The sequence below is a fragment of the Podarcis muralis genome, chromosome 2, assembly GCF_964188315.1.
Source record: "Podarcis muralis chromosome 2, rPodMur119.hap1.1, whole genome shotgun sequence".
In the NCBI taxonomy this organism is placed as follows: domain Eukaryota; kingdom Metazoa; phylum Chordata; class Lepidosauria; order Squamata; family Lacertidae; genus Podarcis; species Podarcis muralis.
The window spans coordinates 53,459,627-53,478,885 of NC_135656.1; the positions used below are offsets into that span (position 1 = coordinate 53,459,627).

Genomic DNA, 19,259 nt, shown 5'->3' on the forward strand with positions numbered 1-19,259 from the left:
CCACAGCACTACCTATTTATCTACCTGCACTGGTATGCTTTCGAACTGCTAGGTTGTCAAAAGCTGAGGCAGCAACAGGAGCTCACCCCGTCACGTGGATTCAAACCTCCAACCTTCCGATCAGCAAGCCCAAGAGGCTCAATGGTTTAGACCACAGCTCCCCCTGCATCACTTAATAAGAGAAAATGCCAATGAAATTGAAATGAAATATTCAGAGAATTTGGCGAGTTGATGCTCTAAAGAGAGTAGAAAATGAAACCAGTAGTGATTTACAGTTAAGTGGATAACTGGAATAGGTTTTCAGTCTGAACAAGTGTTATGTAGATGTTGAGTTATCCTTAACTATTTTTGTCTACGTTAAATTACACAGATGTTTTAATCCAGATTAAACCCTTATGTAAAGAATTTCTCAAGGGGCTGAGTCATTTTAGCTAGATTATTTTGACTCAGGATTTATAAAGTAGAACACGTTGTTCTTATACCTGAACCAAGAATCCATGGGGGATTTAATCTCAGCAAACCAGCCTAATTCAATTGAATCAGAAAGCTTGTCTTGCGTAAACAAATTATATTTTAGAGGGGTGGCCTGACTATAGTTGGATGTGTTCCCTTCTTTCCATCATGCTGAAAGGGAGGAGATTGGTAGTCTTTAGCTCCGGTTTTTGCAAACCATTGTTTGTCATTCCATCTGAATGCAGCAGACTATGGTTTGTGGAAACCATAGCTTGCCCTTAAACCAGCATCAAACCCTCTTGCACGAAGGAAGGTGGGAGGAGAGCACCTGCAAGCATGAGGCATGGCATCACCCATTTCTCTAATGACAAAGCCTGGTTTATTGCTGCATCTGAACTTAAAACAGGACTTCTGTGAGGAACAAGTTTTCTTCCCTTTTTCTATGACTGATCTCCTTTGTCACGTGATCTTACGTCCATTTCCTAAAGCGGAACAATACCTCTCTGTCTCCTTAACTTTTGTTGATCCTATTATTCAAACTCCGATAAGGTTCACAATGGCTGCATGTTTTCCTGTTTAGATTGGCATATTCTCCTAGCATGTGTTTTGTCATGTTTTGTTTATTTTCTTTTGTCCACAAAAAGTACAGATAAAATATGAGCATGTTCCTCTTGAGAAAGTTTATATCTCAAAGGTGCTGTTTTCCTAGGAAAATAGACATTTCTCCCATCCATGATGCTGTAGTAGCTTGCAGTTTTTCTTTTCTTTTTGCTATTGAATCAATCCCTAACCCCTAATAACCAGGTTACAAAAATGACCTCTTCGGCTTTATCGCTTCCACTTAGTGGGAGATGTCACAGAAGCCCAATTAGATGGCTGTTCCAAGCGTATGATTATATCCTGATATCTATCACTAGAGTTCATTGGACAGCCACAATTTTTTTCACTCTTTCCTCCCAGTGTCTGATTATTGTACCACCTCAGATTCATAATATAAGCATCAAGAAGCAGGCTGGATTCATTTCCTTCCCTTTTTCAACACCGGAGACCTTGGCTTGGTTTGTTTCTTTGTTCTGCTGCTGCTGCTGCAGTGTCATTTAGAGCGCATACAAGCCAATTGTGAAAACAAGTTCAATTTGACCTCTCCCTTGACGTCTGATATTGATTTTTCCCTATCCTTCAGAAGCATTGGCCCTCAGTCAATTGTGGTTCAGCAGACTTGCAAGTTGGAATTGAGGCAGTTCATCGGGGATCAAAAAACAAAAACAACAAAAAAGTGACTTTGGCCTTTACAGATGAATTTTCAAAAGGAAATATTTAATAACTAGTTGTGTTTAATCAAAATGCAGATTGTATTGAAGCACCTTCCAGTTGTGTTTCTGTTACGTGTCACAGGTGGATATAGCTGTAATGCATTGCTGTGGGTTGGCCTTAGGATATGCACCATGCAACTGGAAATATGTACCTCTTTCTATGCACAATCCACAGCCGTACCGAATGAATCTGCAGCTTTATGTCAAAGAAAGTATGTTCCTTACCTTAATCTGCCACCCAGAAATTTTCCGAAGTGTATATGGCAGTGTTGGCTGAACCACCACCCCACAATACTGTGGGTAACACAGTAGCCTTAAAAAGTTATCAAGATAAATCCGCTGCGTGTGGCCGTGAAAGCAACTCCCTTGCTCAACCTTCCTTGTCCCATGCTGTTCTGGGAGTGCCTCCTAGAGAGAAGCCACTCTTTGCAGAACTGTCTTGTTCTTGGCAGGTGGCCATTGTAGAGGCAGCAGTGACATAAAAAGCATAGCTGGGTTTTCTGTACTGTGATATTCAAGCAGTATCAAGGTCGCACCTCTGGGTAGGTGCGTTAGAGCCAAGGATAAGATTCCTGGAAAAGTTCCAACTCCCCCCCTTCACACACACCTAGTGGCGGAGTGCATATTGAATTGAATTTATTACAGTCCCAGACCAGACTCAGCGGAGTGTATAGTCCTGGTTTTATTGAGCTCTTTTCCAGTGCCTTAGAAGGATAGGATTTCACATCCCACCAAGCCTGTATTCTCAGCAACTGCAGAGTCTGGCTTTTATTGTGGCTAAATGTTCTTGCTGCAGTGTGATTGGGTTTCAGTGTTCATGTAATCTTCATTTCCTACAAACTGTGAGCAATTAGGCAGGTGATATTCCATGATGGCTTGTGCAACCAACAGCCCTTTTTTCAGCACTTACATGGGAGGTGGTGGTTCTCCCAAATGGCCATTCCCTTGTGAGTAGTACTGCCATATAGTGTGAGCCTCTTGGCAGCTCTGTATACTTTCTGCAGCAGAGGCGAGCCTTTTTCAGTGTGACAGCTGCCTTTCAGTGACCATAACATGCCAGTGGTGGGCAGAGCCAGAAGCACAATTGTACAGCAGGCTACCTTCTAACCATGCAGAGGTTAGAGGTTTCTCCACCCACCCACATTGCTCCATCCTTGGCAAGGGAGAAGCATTATCACAAATCAGTGCTCTAGGTTACTCCAATAGCAGTAAGTGACTTTCAACATAACTACCTTGACCCGCCGCTTTCCCCCCAAGAAAACTTGATCTTCACTGCTGAATTGGGGCAAACGTCAAACAGGTTTTCTCCAGGTGATATTTGCTCAATTTTATCTGATTTTCCCAGGGAAAGCAGCAGGGCAAATCCAAAACCACTCAGACCCATGCCTAGAAAGCATGGGATAAGTGGGAAACTGCTCAGACCCATGCCTTCTAGGTGTGGGATGAGCACAAATCTGGATGAGTTCCAACCCTAGAAATCTGTAGGATCGTCTAATTTCTCTCTATCTTCTGGTGGTCTGCTGTTGGTGTAAGAACAAAATGACTGAAACATTTCCTCTTGTTTCCAGCATGGAAAACTTGGAAACTTGCAGAGGTTGGATATGGCTCTTCCTGTAGAAAACTCTTGAGCCTCTCTCATTATATTGGGAGCAATGAAATGTCACTGGAGGGGGAAGAAACCCCTTCTGCCTCTCTAAAATGAAAAATCACAGTCTCCTTTTGCACTGCAGGAAAATTGCCAGGTTTTGTCCCATTATAGGGGAAATTGTCAGCCATACCACCAGATGGGAAGAGTGCTAGCTCTGTAGTTTTACAGATGAAATGTCATTGTAGGAGAGAGATTAACCATATTTCTGTGAAATTCCCCAGCCCCCTGAGAACCTTGAAGGCCAGGATTTTTGTGCCTTTATCATTACGTCATAAACACAAAAGAAGGAAAAGGTCCAAGTGGAGAATAAACAGGAAGCGAGTGCATAGCTGCTCCAAGCAACTGGATTGTGTGTTACAGGATCACACAGCCTTCTGTGGGACACCTTTGACAGACACTGAAACAAATGGTTCATTGCTGGTGTGGGAGAGCTGTTTATTTGGAATCAAGCTGTTCCTTCTGCTATAAGCAAGACTACAGTTTTATTCAGAATGGAAGCAGAGGACCAATCCCACCCATTTCCAAAATAGGTCCTGCCTTGCAGTAGTGAACAATGTATTTTATCCTGAGGTACCAGCTTGGGGAAGGGGCTTCTGTAAATCTTCAGGATTTAGTCATCAACTAAAAAAAATTTTCTATTCAGAACAATGGTGCATTGTGGAATCCTGCACTAATCAGCCACAAAGTTAAGGAAATGACATGTAATTACAGAACATGTAGAAACTATAGAAATTGCACCACATGTCCCACATTAGTTGCTCTGAAAACCTCTTGGGACAAGGTCCCTAAGCACCTGAAGGCTAAAATGATGTTTCCATGCCCCCAACCGCAAAAAACCTCAAACATGAATACAGTGGTACCTCAGGTTAAGAACTTAATTCGTTCCGGAGGTCCGTTCTTAACCTGAAACTGTTCTTAACCTGAAGCACCACTTTAGCTAATGGGGCCTGCTACTGCTGTCGCACTGCCGGAGCACGATTTCTGTTCTCATCCTGAAGCAAAGTTCTTAACCTGAGGTACTATTTCTGGGTTAGCAGAGTATGTAACCTGAAGCATATGTAACCTGAGGTACTACTGTAGTCAGAAACTACAACTCCATTTAGTCTGCTGAATATTTAAGGGCAGCTCTCCTACAGTCCAGATTTGCAAACTACCATTTGTTCCTCTATCAACATGTTCATCCCCTGTGTCATTCAAAGTATACTTTTGCAGCCTTTGGCATTAGGGTGCTTGAGACTGGTCTGGAACCAAGAGATCTATCCAACTTGGATGATAATAGACTGGTTCTGGTTATCCTAATGCAAAGTGCTCACAACAAATAGAGAAGTGAGAAATTGAATTTCCACGAAATTTTGTTGGTAAGGAGAGAGCAGTTTCTGCTAACCAGATTCCAGAGGATACTAGTTGTCAGCATTACCAAGGTTTCCCCAGCATCCCTTTTGCGGTTGTATCCTATTTTTCCCAATTTCAGGCTGAAATAAATTTTAGGTTGTTCATAATTTCATTTTAGAAGTTAGACTTTGTATATCATTCTGCAGGTTAGTTTTGCTGCAGCCTAAGAATGATTGCCTTGTGGTTACGGGAGGCTAGGCTTTTTCACCAGTGGGCCTAGTACTATAGAATGCACTCCCTGCTGAAATATGAGGCCCCATCCGCATTGGTATTCCATGATTTTTTTGAAGACATACCTGTTTACATTGACATTCCTTGATCTCTTGTCCTGAGTCTACTGTTTTAAATACTGTCCTCCATCCAGTCAAGCAAGAAGCGTCTTCAGAGTTGAAGGGCAGATTCTAGCCAGGCAAAAACATTTAAGGAGAGTGCAAACCAGCCTAGATGAGTGTTGTGCCTTGGGAGGGAATATGGCCTGAGGAGAGTTCCAAGAGTCAGGTGCAGCAGCTGGGGGGGGGCACATTTGGGCCCTAGGCCTGAGGTCTCCCATCCCTACCATTGAACCTTTTAGGGATGCAGACATGAGGAGAAAAACATAGAAGACATTGACTACTTGTCGCCATGCTGGTACATACTAAAATAATAGTGTTGGGAATATTTAAGCATATATATTACCAAATAGCAAGTTATTCTGCAAAAATTATAGTGATTATCCATCCAGTGCCTTTCGGTTGGTTTCCTTCCTTCCCCAAAGCAGCCCCTTGCTGTCTCAGTTGGGGGTTGAGGAGAATGGTTGTCTCCTCTGCCCAGAGATCCCCTTCTAAGCTGGGATAGGCCCCATATATGATGATCTGAGGAATCTAAGGTTTATCTGCACCAGTTGTCATGGTACCACCAAGTCTCCAGTTGGCAGAGGTTCTTTTGAGTGAAGGAGCACCATCTGTTCTTTGATAATAAGGCAGTTCACAAATTCCTGCATTTCAATTTTCACTTTGCAATGGTAGTCACTGCAAATGATGAAGAGAGAAACTCTGGGAAGGAAGGTCACTTATGCCTTGTCTTTTGATGAATAAACCGCAAGGCAGGCATTGTTCTAAAGTGCCCTTTACCAAATGTACTATTGAGAGGGAGCTTACACAGGCGAGTTTGGATGCAGGCCCAATTCAAGGAAATATAAAGTCAAGTCCGGTTCTAAATCCTGCAGTCTGCACATATAATTCTCATCCTGGATTGCTGGGTAGCATGAAAAATGGCATTGTGGACTTCCCCAATTGAAGCCTCCATGGTGAAAAGGAAAAATACCTAGGAAACTTGGCCAACATATAAAACACTATTAAAGGAAGAAGACAACCAACTAAAATTAAAAAGCTTTGAGGAAATAAGGGAGTACATCTCAGATTAGTTTCAGTACCATCAGGTACATGAGAAATTCAAATCTGATAAACAAAAGGGTTTTGCAGCAGAAATCTCTCGATTCAAATCCGAATTAGTAAATTCTAAAAGAAAAACCCTTTCAAAGGTATACCGACTCCTCCTTGACTGGGAAGTCAAGGAGGAGGAGGTTACAGCGGCCATGGTCAAATGGTAACAAGACTTTGGGTACTCAATAACCATGCCCCAATGGAAAAATTTGTGGAAAAATAATTAGAAATTTACAAATTGTTATGTCTTAAGAGAGAATTTTCTAAAATTGCAACACCAATGGTATCTAACACCCTGGAAATTCTCAAAGATGTACAAAAGTGTCCCAAGTAACTGCTGGAGGTGTGGAGATAAATCAGCCACTTTCTATCACATGTGGTGGCTGTGTAAGAAAATCCAAGCATTTTGGGAGAGCAGAATTACTCAGAATTACAAAAAATGCTAAAGATTTCCTTTAAGAGAAAAGCAGAAGCTTATCTTCTTAGGATTACAGATTTGGATATCCTGCAAAAAATGAAGAGTATATTTTATATGCTACAGTTGCAGTAAGAGTTCTTATTGCTACAAAATGGAAGAGTAATGAAATCCCCTCTGTTCATGATTGGACTCAAAAACTGACAGAATGTGTGGAGTTAGACAGCCTATCAGAAAAGATAAAGAACAAACCAAAACAGAAATTTGTCTCAAAATGGGAGGTCTTCAAAGTTTATTTGAAAAATAATTACAGCAGTTTAAAACACTGTTGCAGCATTCGAATAATTTCAGTAGTAGCTTTAAGTAAGATATGAGACCTAAGATAAATTAAGAATTAGTCAATTTAAAATAAAAGTGTGTACTGGCAACAAGCAATATATAATTGAAATAAGGAATAGATGGGAGGTTGGGTCTATAGTCTAAAGACCAATTTTTGCTTTGTTGTTTTGTAATTAATATTCTGTTTATCAATTTTTAATTTGTATTTTTGTTTTGTTTCTTTTTTGGTGTATCAATTAAAAAGAAAAAGAAAGAAAGAAAAATGGCATTGTGGCAAGCGGGTTATGTAAATGTTTATGTCTTTTTACAACAAGGTCCACGATATTTAATTAAAAGCAGTTTTACTCTGCACTTCAGCCAAAGAGGCTCCCAGAACAGTTTGCAGCCTTCAGGCTTAACACTAATAAGACACAGCACAGAAGAAAAGAGACTGGGGAAGGAGAGATGATGGGGGGGGAGCAAACGTGGGCACCAGTTCTTCAAGATCTTCCTATAATGACCAGAGGAGGAGCCAGAAGGAGCAGGGGTCTCATTAGAGCTAATGCAGTGGCCCTGCTCCCCTTCTCTTCCACTGCAGCAGTCTGGTTCAAATCAGCCAGTACAGTCCGAACCTTTGTTCTCGAACGGAATCCGTTCCAGAAGTCTGTTCGACTTCCGAAAACCAAGGCGCGGCTTCCAATTGGCTGCAGGAGCTTCCTGCACTCAACTGGAAGCTGCAAAAGCCACCTCAGACATTCGGCTTCCAAAAAAAGTTTGCAAACCAGAACACACACTCCCGGGTTTGCGGCGTTTGGGAGCCAAAATGTTCGAGTCACAAAGAGTTCAAAAACAAAGGTACAACTGTATATATAAATTGCACTGCTATTTACATGCACACCTGAATTTAAGAATGATTTTGCTTCCACTGTGTGCATATTTCTCTAAAAGAGATTTTACAGGATGGTACAAGATGTATAGAAACCAAGGGAGCATGACTGAAAGGTGGATGGCCTCTTACCTTTTCTGACCTATACCCCTCCATATATTGCTGGGCTGCAGCTCCTTCCAGTCCCAGCCAGCATGGCAAATGTTTGGGATGATGGGAGTTGCAGTAGAGCAGGATCTGCAGGTTCTTCACTCCTGCAGATATTGGTTGGTGTGGTATTTAGAGCAGGAAAATAAAGCGGGGCAAAATTAACCCCACTCCACTCTCAAATTCAGTGCCCCCCCCCCATGGCTGCTTTAAAATAGAAATAAAAATATATGGAGATCTGCGACATCACAATTAGGCTGACCCTGAGTTTTTCACATGCTCAGGTTTTGTATAATTTGGTGGTGGTTGCAAATTTCTCTTTCCTCGACTGCAGCAAAAGTCAGCCCATCGCCTCTGCTGTCACTTTAGCACCAGCAAACTTGACTCAAGCTTTGCACATAACAGAACCCATAGAAAAATTCCTCCCAAATCCTGCCTCCTAGTGTGCCTGAGCCCATAATTATTACAGCCGCGACAAGCTTTTGTGGAAGTTAGGTGCTTTGCACAAGCCAGCTCAGATCTTGATCCCCTCCCCTTCTCTTGATGTTTTCGTTTTATTTTTGAAAAACCCACAAGTCATCAGGTTTCCTGCTGGCAGCTAAAGGAGCTCAAGCTGGAGACTGCTGTGAGCAGTGCCATTTCAGATTTGTAGAGAGATCATTTATCCTGGCACTTTGGGATGTTTCCATCCCTCCTCCCTGCACACACCATATTCCAAAATTCAGGACTTCACAGCTCAGCATTCAGTTAGAGGGCAATGAAACTCACCAAATATTTGTGCTGAGAAAGGAAAAACTGCTCTGGTATGGTTTTCTTCCCCAGTTTTTCCTGCAGGAGGTCTGACTGCTAGTGTCAGACATATTTTTTTTTAATAAGTAAATAAAATTCTCATTGCCAGGGTGTTAGGTGTCAAGTGGGTCATTACCCTCGAAGGGTGAGAACACATCATTGCAGCTGAATCCATGCAGTGCGAAAGAAATCCTACTGTCTCTAAGAAATTTCCTTAAGCTTCGTCTTGTTTTAGCCACACTTCATGTTTTCTGCCCTGGCCACAGAAATGTGGTTCCTTTGGTCAAATATACATGTAGTTCCTCCTCCTCCTCCTCCTTCTCTCCCTCTCCCTCTCTCTCATATTTTTCAAGTGTTTATAATACTTCTGTGCATCAGAAAAGATTCCAAAGCAGTCAACAAAGAAAAGTGAACAAGAATAATATACCAGCATATAAAATAATAAAAAGATACAATAATAAAATCCATAAAGCAAGTTTCCACTCAGTAACCACACAAATTCCACACTCACTAATACACCCGTAGGCCAGACAGCCTTTATACATTCAGCCAAATCTAAAACCCCCACAAACACAGTTACCAGAACCAACAATCCCATGTGCTACAATTTGGGCAGCCTTAACACTACGAGTCAGAACAAAATTTAATCTAGGATTCCACCAACCCCAACAAAAGCATAACACAATTTACCCAAACACTCACTTTCACATAGGGCAAGGGGTCGGGAAATGCAAGTTTTGTGCCCTCCAAGCCTCTCTAGCTGCCCTTGAGACTCTCCCTGGCCAGAGTGCCTCTGCAGCCCTGATTAACACTTGCATTGAGTGTTTTTGCCTGACTAGAATATATCTTTGATGATGTGTCTGTCTTCCCTGGATGGAAGGTAGAGAATGGGCGTGAGTAGGTGTAGAAATTTGCTTGCTCTGCAAAGGTAGAATTTATATTCATTGCCCCACCACTGGCAGGTGGTGCCGAAGGAATGTGGCTGAAAAATTGGGCTGAAAAAGGTCCCCCATCCCTGATTTCAGGTTATTGTCCACAGCAGAGGAACCAAGCTTTCACCACAGTCAATTGCGGAATGATGGTAGTGGAGAAAACTTCTGGTAGTTGTTTTAAGAATTCACGTATGGTCATAAGATTTATTTACTTTTACCAATAGAGCCGCTGTCACACATAAAAGTAAAGTATGCTAACAATGGAAGATGCTCTTTCTCAAGTTCTGCTGTGGTATCATATCTTTATTTTATGATTTATGTTATATTTTATGTTATATTTATATTTATGTTATATTTTATGTTATATTTTATGTTATATTTTATGATTTATGTTATATTTATGTAATATAAATATAACATTTTGAAAAAGCATGGTGAGGGTCCTAAAACTCATCCATTGAACGCATCCTTGAGATTTTTCCTACCAAAAAAAAGGTCTTAACTTCACGGTTGCATCGGTCTGCTTTCTTGGGCCATTCAGTTGTGATTTATATATACACGAAGTAAGCGATTGCTCTGAAACCTCTGTATTGACTTCGATTGGCTAACGCCATATATTGATTGGCCCGTAAAGCCTTAAATCTCTTTGACTGGTGGCAGCTTTGATACAAGCGCTTCTTACTCCACTAATTGATGGCTTGGTAGAGAATGGTCCGTTCTTTTAAAGATGAGTGTTCTCATTAAAATGTCCCAGTCATTAAAATCTCAACTGTTCTGACGGTCCAGGACCAGATGACAGTGCCCAGATCACCTTGAGATATTTATATAGGATATAGATAGGCATTGCACACACACTATAGTTGGGTAAGCAAAAGCAGAGTGCAGCATATAGATGAGCTGTTCCACGACAGAAGCAAGATAAATGTCTTAGGAAGAAGGTCAGAAAGGAGATGCAGGGAAGTCCACATTTAGCCATAGATGCCAGGCAGAATGTCCTACACTTAGGTTCACCCTGATCCAGAAGGATTTCTATAAGCAACCCAGGCTACATCTGCATCATACAATTAAAGCACTCTCACACCACTCTTAACAGTCTTGACTTCCTCCAAGGAATCATGGGAACTGTAGTTTGTTAAGGATGTGGAGAGTTGTTAGGAGACCTATTGCTCTCACAGAGCTACAGTCCCCACAGTGGTTTAATAATCATTCCCTCTTCCCATTGAATTCTGGGAATGGGAATAGTTGCTGATCACTGTTAAAAGCGGTTTGATAGTGCTTTAAGTGTATGGTGCAGTCAGGGCCTTGGCCAGTAGGCCTCTGCATCAAAGACAGGAAGATTCTCAAGGTTTCCATGAAGCTGAAGAGCTAATTGCTCTGGCTTCTGATCCAGTGGACCAAAGTTTGGTCCCATGGAAGCCAACTTTACAAATCAGAAGGTGGCATAAAGTGGGTGCCGTTTCATTGACTTCTCACATGATGTAATCATACTACACTTCTGTTTAGATTCCTAAAAACTGTTATTTACTTTGGTTTGCTGCCAGTCATTCAGTGGCAGTCCAGGTGTGAAAGCTCGATTTGTTCTGTTGCATTTTAATTTAAGAAATTAATATTTTATAGTCTACAGGTATATATATTTAATGATGCCGTGCACTGAAACATTGAAATGCAAATGTAGGTAGCTTGATGGAGTTTGAGATTGTCAGGTGAATGAAAAAGCTGGCAAAACAAGCAATCTCACTCTGGCAATTATATGTTGAGGACTGAAAAAACAAGATCTTGTTAAGACTTCAGTGCTGATCCTACTGTGTCTCTCCCCTCACCCCACCTTTGTCATTAGGCAGAAGGGAGACTTGGCAAAGAAACTATAGACTGGAAAGAGGGGAGCAGTTTCTGTTCCTCAACTTTGTCAGCTTTGGCATTAAACTCTGAACTTTTAGGGGAGATTTCACTCTGCTGAGTATATATTTTTTCTAAAATAAAATTTGATTTTTGCATCATTGCTCTTTCTGTGAGGCATCTGAAACAGTTCAAATTTGCTTACACATTGCATATTTAAAAGTGGACTTTATCCATTCCTCCTCCTATTGTGTTGACTATCTACCTACCTCCCCATATAAAACGTTATATATTTATAGCCCACTTCAATACATTTTTCCCAGGGCAGCTTGCAAAATTTCAAAACACAGTAAAACAAAATTGAAACATTTTTTTTTTAAAGGTTACTTTCAGATGAGTTCTAACACTGCAAGCCTATGCATATGTACTTAGAAGTAAGTCCCTTTGATTTCAATAAGGCTTACTCCCTGATAAGACTATATTTTTGCAGAATTGTGTCATTTATGGTCTTGTTTTTTCTGTGAAATGAAAGCTATTGTAGCCCTTTTCAGGCATTCTTGCCTTTGTGCTTGTCAGAATGAGAGTGTAGATGTGCACGGAGCACAGTTGTCCATAATGTACTAGGTTTTAGGCATAAATCTGTATATGCGAATACTTCCACGTGACCCAGTACCCTGTCTGACTGGGGTGCCAGATTCAAAACAAAGCCTTTAGGCATTTAACTGTACTCATGATTGCAGAGAGCCATGCTCTTTGAAGAAGGGTTAGGGGGTTGGCCTATCCCCACTCCTCGGTTGACAAACACAGTGGGGATGGGAACGCTCCGCTAGCACTTATATCTGGATACTATCCTGAACTGTAACCATTTTTTCCATTAAATATTTCCACACTGCTGTGCAAGTGAAGCACATCAATACTTCAATACTTACCACACTGGCACCAGCCCTATTGACTTGTGCCTTGGCCATGTTTTAAGTGACTTGTTTTTTGTGTGTTGTATAGTTTTTGAAGAGCCTGAAGACCCAAGTAACAGGTCGTTTTTTTCTGAGATCATCTCTTCAATTTCTGATGTTAAGTTCAGTCACAGCGGGAGGTACATCATGACCAGGGACTATCTCACTGTCAAGGTGTGGGACCTCAACATGGAGAACAGACCTATTGAAACATACCAGGTACCTCATCCTCAAGATTTTGGGTGTGTTGTGAATGAATGGGTGGTAGGAATTAAAGATAAAGGGATGCACCCAGGCTTTGTCATACTTAGAGTTGATCCTCTGTTAGACATAACTTAAACACATTTGATTTTAGTTATTCTGTTCTGAACATTACTTAAGTCTGGGCCAAACCCAATCTATGTAGAGCACTTTGAACATTCAAAACTGCTACATAACTACTGTTATGAGTTCTTTGAACTAACAGGCAAAGTCCTCATTGTTTAGGATGCTCTTTTCCATTCCAACTGAAATTAGAATGATACTTGCGTTTTGTTTTTTCTGTTGCATATGATCTCATGGAAAACGGCATAATTTTAAGGCTGCTTGTCAAAAAATCCAAAGTAATGAAATTGCTGATGAGGCTTGGAATATACTTGTGTTCTCTTGCCTAATAACGTTGGTGTGCCTTTAGGGATCTTTGAGGGAACACAGACTGCCTCTTACAGGAGCAAGGCCAAGGGGCCAAACTATACATGAAGCTGTCTTATATAGAGGCAGACCATCAGTCCATGTAGACCACTATTATCTACTTTGGCTGGGAGCTCTTCAACATCTCAGCCAGGGGGGCAGTTCCTGCTTCTACATGCTACCTGACACTCTATATGCCCGGGTCCTTCTGCATGCAGAGCACACTCTCCACCAATAAACTAGGACTGCTCTGAATTACTTGAATGTAATGCTTCTTACCTGGGCAGAGGTTCTGCTTTGATCGTTATGGGGGAATTCAGCATCACGCTATAGCAAACATTCCATCACTGTAAGCGTTTCAGCTTGCCAGGCAGAATCACCTCCCCACCTCCTCTCCCTGCATACTGTTCTAGTGGTTCTCCTAACCCTCCCTTTCCCCCTGGCTCAATTTCAGAGGTATGCAGGGCATGCAGAATGACCCTGTTGTGCAAGCAGAAGTCCTTGTGCAGGGCTTCTGCTGATGGAACTCATTATATGAATTCCACCCTGTAGGTGTAGGGGAGGGTTTCAGGGCCGGCCCTACCATTAGGTAAAATGAGGCAACCACTTGAGGTAGCAGGTGCTGGCTGGCTGGACAGGAATTACAAAAGTATTGGAGCAGAGCACTGTGTGTGTCATCCTGCTTCAAATGCAGTAGAGGATGCTGCCCCCTTCACCTGTGCTGAAGTAAGAGTAGATTGCCAACCCAAGTGGCTTCTGTATGTGGAATTGGGAAGGCATCATCTTGCCCCTTTGCTTCAGGCAGCAAAAAGTCTTGGGCCTGCCCCTTAAACCTGTATCCTAGAACATTGTTCTTGGATGCCGGGGTGGACTTCCCCCTATACACATTCACCCCAGACTACTGGAACAGATAACTGGAGCTTGCAAGGCAAGTGTGTGCATTGATTCTTGGACAGCTTCACCCTTCATTGAATCTTTGTTATGAAAATAAGGTTGCTGAGTGCTCTTCCTACCCACATCTCTCCCCTATCGCCATAATTATAGATGATTTTTGAGGTTGTCTTTTCCCACTCTTTGGTAATGGAGCAGCCTTCTCCCATGGGACTGCTGTGTTCTTCCCTTAAGTACCTTGTGAACATCATTTCTTTTGAGTCATGCTTCTGGATTAGTAATGAAGAGCTTAATGTATCCACTGTAGAAGATGTCTCCAGGATTAATGTATCTGATAACCTAAATGAGTAAGAGGTGAGCTTGTAGGGAACTAGTGGATATTATGTCGTGTTGGTTCACAAGATTTATAAATCAGGCTTTGGATTATGATTCCCACTGAACCTTGTTTTACTATCACCCTTTCTGTCTGTGCCTCAATCCTTAGGTTCATGATTACCTCCGCAGCAAGCTGTGCTCCCTCTATGAGAACGATTGCATTTTTGATAAATTTGAATGTGTGTGGAATGGGTCTGACAGGTAAGGAGCCTCCTTTTACTTTGGCTATCCCACCCCCAGTTGCCTCTTGGTTTACACTGTTTGATCTTGCATTTCTTCTGCTTCATGAGCAGTGGCAGAGTGTGTGTTTATTGGGCTGAGGGGGAAAGCATGTGCCAGTCGTGAGCCTCAGAAAGAGTGGCTCACGGAGGGCATCATGAGACGGGCACGTGCCCTTTGATCCCAACCCCCTGAGGGCGAAGCTGGGGTCAAATAGTGCATGGCATCCTTCTCAGGCTGCCCTCCCTGAGCTGCTTTGCAAGGCTTGGATCTGATCAGATCCCAGCCTTGCAAAAGCACCATAGGGCTGGCTAAGAGAAGGTGGTCTGAGCAACACTCCTCTTAAAAAATTGCTTGGGACAACCGCCCTGGCAACCCACCTCCACCCCCAATGCTATGACCCTGTTGATGTGGTGTAGATACATTGTGAAGCTGAATGAAACTTGACATCTGTTCATCAGCCAGGGGGCAGGCAGGGACAATACTTATTGTTACTCGCCACTCTCCAATCTCTGTTAAGTTGTGGCACTCAACCAGGGTTGTTTTTCCATTGGAACATCAAGACACAGAGAGTCTGCAGTGTCTTAGAAATGTAGTTTATTTACACCTTGGTTTATGGAGACAGAAAGATCACAGCATTTGCATCTCAGGAGGGGCTTGTCCTTTCCAGCAGCGCAGCATTGGATTCAGAGGCATTCTAAGTGCCATCCCCGTCTCTCTGTGACAGCCGACACGTCTGCTTCCCCTAGTGGAGTTCTGCTCACTGCTAGGGCTGGGCAATTCCAAGTTTTCAACATTGCGATGTATCACCAGGCAAACACCTTGACCTGGCGATACACCACAATGTTGAAAGGGAGGGAAAAGCTACATTGGCCTTGGGCCCACCAGGGGGGAAACGCCACTGCTCCCACTGAGGGAGCCAAGGAGGTTGCGCCTCACATGGCCAGGGCCAATGCAGCTTGTTCCTCCTACCACCACTGGGGGGAAGGGAGTCCCTCTGCCGCTGACACCCAAGGGGGCAGGCAGGCTACCTCTTTCTCCTGGAAAGAAAAGGTAGCACCCTCACTCCCCATGCAGAGGCAGCCCTGCAAATGGAGCATTCTCTCTGCTTTAGAAATGGAACGGAGATGAGTTGTGATGTTCTTCTAGCTGTGCTAACTAAATTGTCACCTTGTTTGTAAATACCATGCTTATATAGATTTCAAATATTGCTTATCAGAAAGATGTTTCATGTTCCCAATTTGGTGATTGAGGTGCCTTCCAAAATCTGTCACTTCATCTGCAGTGTAAAATTAAACATGACATTTGCTGATTGTCATTGTAGTACATTTGTCCATTTTCATTTGCAGACAGCCAAAGGGGCTTGCAGCTGTTACTTAGGGCAAGGATGGGAAATTACAGCTCCCATCAACCCTTGCTATTGGCAGTGGTGGCTGGTACTGATGGGATTTGGAGTCCAACTGCATTTGGAGGGTCACAGATTTCCTATCTCTTACTTGGGGGTCTGAGGACAAGGATTTTGCTCTGGATTTTTAAGTCATACCTGGATCTCATGAAGGCTGAAGTGTGCTCAGAGCATTCCTTCTCTGTGCGCAGGATATTAGCAGAAGAGAAAAATTGCATAGCCATGTGGAAGTAGTGGTCACTCTCACCCAGACACCTGAAAGCATGACAAAAGATGGCATGTCAGCAGATAACCTCCAAATATTGGACTCAAACGCCCATCACGTCCAATGATGGGAGATGGGGGGAATTGAAAGTCAGTAGCACGGATAGAAAACCAGATTAAGGAATCCCATTGTAGCCCGTATTTGTATCTTTTCTGTTTTGAGATGGTTATGTACAGCAAGTGCAGATTTGGCTGATTACCTCTTTGATGTGGAAAGCCTTTTTGTTATGTTTTCCCCCCTTGTGGATTGGGTGAAAAACATGAGAGGCTGAGAAGGAGAGTATAATAGGGCTCCCTGCACTATTACAAGTACCGTATTTTTCGCCCTATAGGACGCACCGGCCCATAGGACGCACCCAGTTTTCAGGCGGGGAAATCAAGGGGGGGAAATGATTCCCCCCCCCCCGCAGCTCTGGGAGCAGTGGACAGGCTGCACGCAGCCTGTGCACTACTCCAAGACCTCCTCCCTGCTTTTGCGGGAGGTGGCGGAATTCCCCCACCTTCCGCAAAAGCCCACAGGAGCCCCGTATGACTCCTGCGGGCTTTTCGACCAGGAGGGAGAAGGGACTGAAACGGCCAGTCAGTCCCTTCTCCCTCCTCGGGGAAAAGCCCCCAACAGTGGCACGCTCTTTAAATGGTGCGCGGCTCCTGCGGGCTTTTCTAGGAGATGGGGGAATTCCCCCACCTCCTAGAAAAGCCATCAGAAGCCGCGGAGCCCCTTTAAAGAGCGCGAGGCTTTTGCGGGAGGTGGGGGAATTCCCCCATCTCCCGCAAAAGCCAGCAGGAGGGAGAAGGGACTGACTCCTTGGGGAAAAGCCCCCAAGAGCCGCTCGCTCTTTAAAGGGTGCGCGGCTCCTGCAGGCTTTTCTAGGAGGTGGGGGAATTCCCCCATCTCCCGCAAAAGCCCAAAGGAGGGTTGGAGAGTAGCTGGAAGGCGTCGCACGCCTTCCTGCTGCCCCTGATCCTCTGGGGCTGGCGATGGGGGAAGCGCTGCTTTCCCCACCGCCAGCCTCGAAGCCGGGTTGGAGAGTAGCGATAAGGCGTCGCGCGCCTTCCTGCTGCCCCCCATCCTCTGGGGCTGGCGATGGGGGGGAGCGCTGCTTTCCCCACCGCCAGCCTCGAAGCTGGGTTGGAGAGTAGCGATAAGGCGTCGCGCGCCTTCCTGCTGCCCCCCATCCTCTGGGGCTGGCGATGGGGGAAGCGCTGCTTTCCCCACCGCCAGCCTCAAAGAGCAGACTCTCCTGGCTTCAGCGGAAGCAACGCGAAACCTCCGGAGTGCAGGCTTCGGAGGCTTCGTGTTGCTATCGCTGAAGCCAAGGAGTCTGCATTCGCCCCATAAGACGCACACACATTTCCCCTTCATTTTTGGAGGGGGAAAAGTGCGTCTTATAGGGCGAGAAATACGGTACCTGTTAAATAGGATTTGAAGCTGCAGGGATATAAGCAGTGAGACTTTCCTCAGCTGTACAAACAATCATGCTGGCTGGAATCAGCCCAACCATTAGAGGAAGTGAAACCTCACCTCAGTCAACAAATCTGGAGGACAGAAAATTCCACCTATGCCCCATTCATTATTCTACACCTCAGTGCCTCTTTTTCTGTCAAAGGGGCCTGGAGTGTTTATCTAAGGCTAAACTAATGCCATCATCATTGGGTATGGCAGAAAATGCACGGGAAGGGAAACAAAACAGGTTTTAAATCTATTGGGTATGTCACCTGATTTGATTTCTGTTCTCACCCCATTCTCTTTGCTTGCTCCTCAGTGTCATCATGACCGGCTCCTACAACAATTTCTTCAGAATGTTTGATCGCAACACGAAGCGTGATGTGACCCTGGAGGCCTCACGGGAAAACAGCAAACCCCGTGCCATCCTGAAACCCCGCAAAGTTTGTGTGGGGGGCAAACGGAGAAAAGATGAAATTAGTGTGGACAGTCTGGACTTTAGCAAGAAGATCCTGCATACAGCTTGGCATCCTTCAGAAAATATCATAGCAGTGGCAGCAACAAATAACCTGTATATATTTCAGGACAAGGTTAACTAGGAAGGGGTGGGGGAGATGTTCCTTAGGAATCTTACGTACTGGGTACCAACAAGTTTTAAAATGTTTCTTCCGTTTAATTTTTTCCCTTCTCCTCCTTATTTGTTTTGTTATTCCTCTGCAGACATTAGTTATGTAGAGGCAAGCACTCAGATTCCAGTGTCTATTGCTTTCTCCCAAATCTTAAGAAATTGGTTTGGCAAAGCCCATTAGGAACATTTGACTTCCAAGTATTGAGACCTACAAAGTGACACCATTAATTCAACAGCAAGCTTGAATTATTTGCGCTTTATTTTCCCCCAGTACTCAGTAGTAGCTTTTAGTTTCTTTAAAAATATTGTTCTAGACATCTGCCAATTTATACAGAAGTTAAGACTATAGTAATATATTTACAAAAAAAAAAAATGCAAGCAAGGCCATAAAATACAATGATGTATTACTGTATCTAAAGATTAAGTTATCCAGTTTCAGTTTTGGAGATCTTTGGGTTTTACAGCCATCCCCATCCCCAAACAGGAATTCAGTTTCCCTTGCTGGTTCCCCTTTTTAAAAATGGCATTTACCTTTTATCAACTCAGGGCCTTTCCAGATTATCATTTATTGTGCATACTTGTCACACAATAAATGTTTTGCTGTAACACTGTTCTTATGAGAGGTACAAATGTATTTTTGCCCAAGCTAGCTAATGCATTGCAAAACCACAAGATTTTGCTTTGGGTGAAATGCCATTTCTGCTCCCCCCGCCCCAGCCCTGTTCTTTCCAGCTCGAGGACTTGTTGCATTGTTACGTGCCATTTTATGTTGCACAGGTGTCACAACCTCCTATTGGCTGGTATCTGACATCTGTGGTGACTACCATGACTATGCCATTAACTTAATGTTTCCTAGGGTAC

At 43.5% G+C, this 19,259-nt stretch overlaps 1 protein-coding gene across 4 annotated transcripts in view; it reads left to right on the forward strand.

Annotated features, from left to right (window-relative positions):
- PPP2R2B (protein phosphatase 2 regulatory subunit Bbeta) overlaps nucleotides 1-19,011 on the forward strand; it is a 238,071-nt gene extending 219,060 nt beyond the window's left edge. For all 4 annotated transcript variants that reach the window (XM_028717893.2, XM_028717895.2, XM_028717896.2 and 1 more), the window contains 3 exons: nucleotides 12,553-12,722; nucleotides 14,548-14,639; nucleotides 18,090-19,011. In XM_028717893.2, the coding sequence (XP_028573726.1) occupies nucleotides 12,553-12,722; nucleotides 14,548-14,639; nucleotides 18,090-18,369 (542 nt within the window). In that variant the 3' untranslated portion in view covers nucleotides 18,370-19,011. The remainder of the gene's footprint in view (nucleotides 1-12,552; nucleotides 12,723-14,547; nucleotides 14,640-18,089) is intronic.
- Nucleotides 19,012-19,259: the final 248 nt, after the last annotated feature.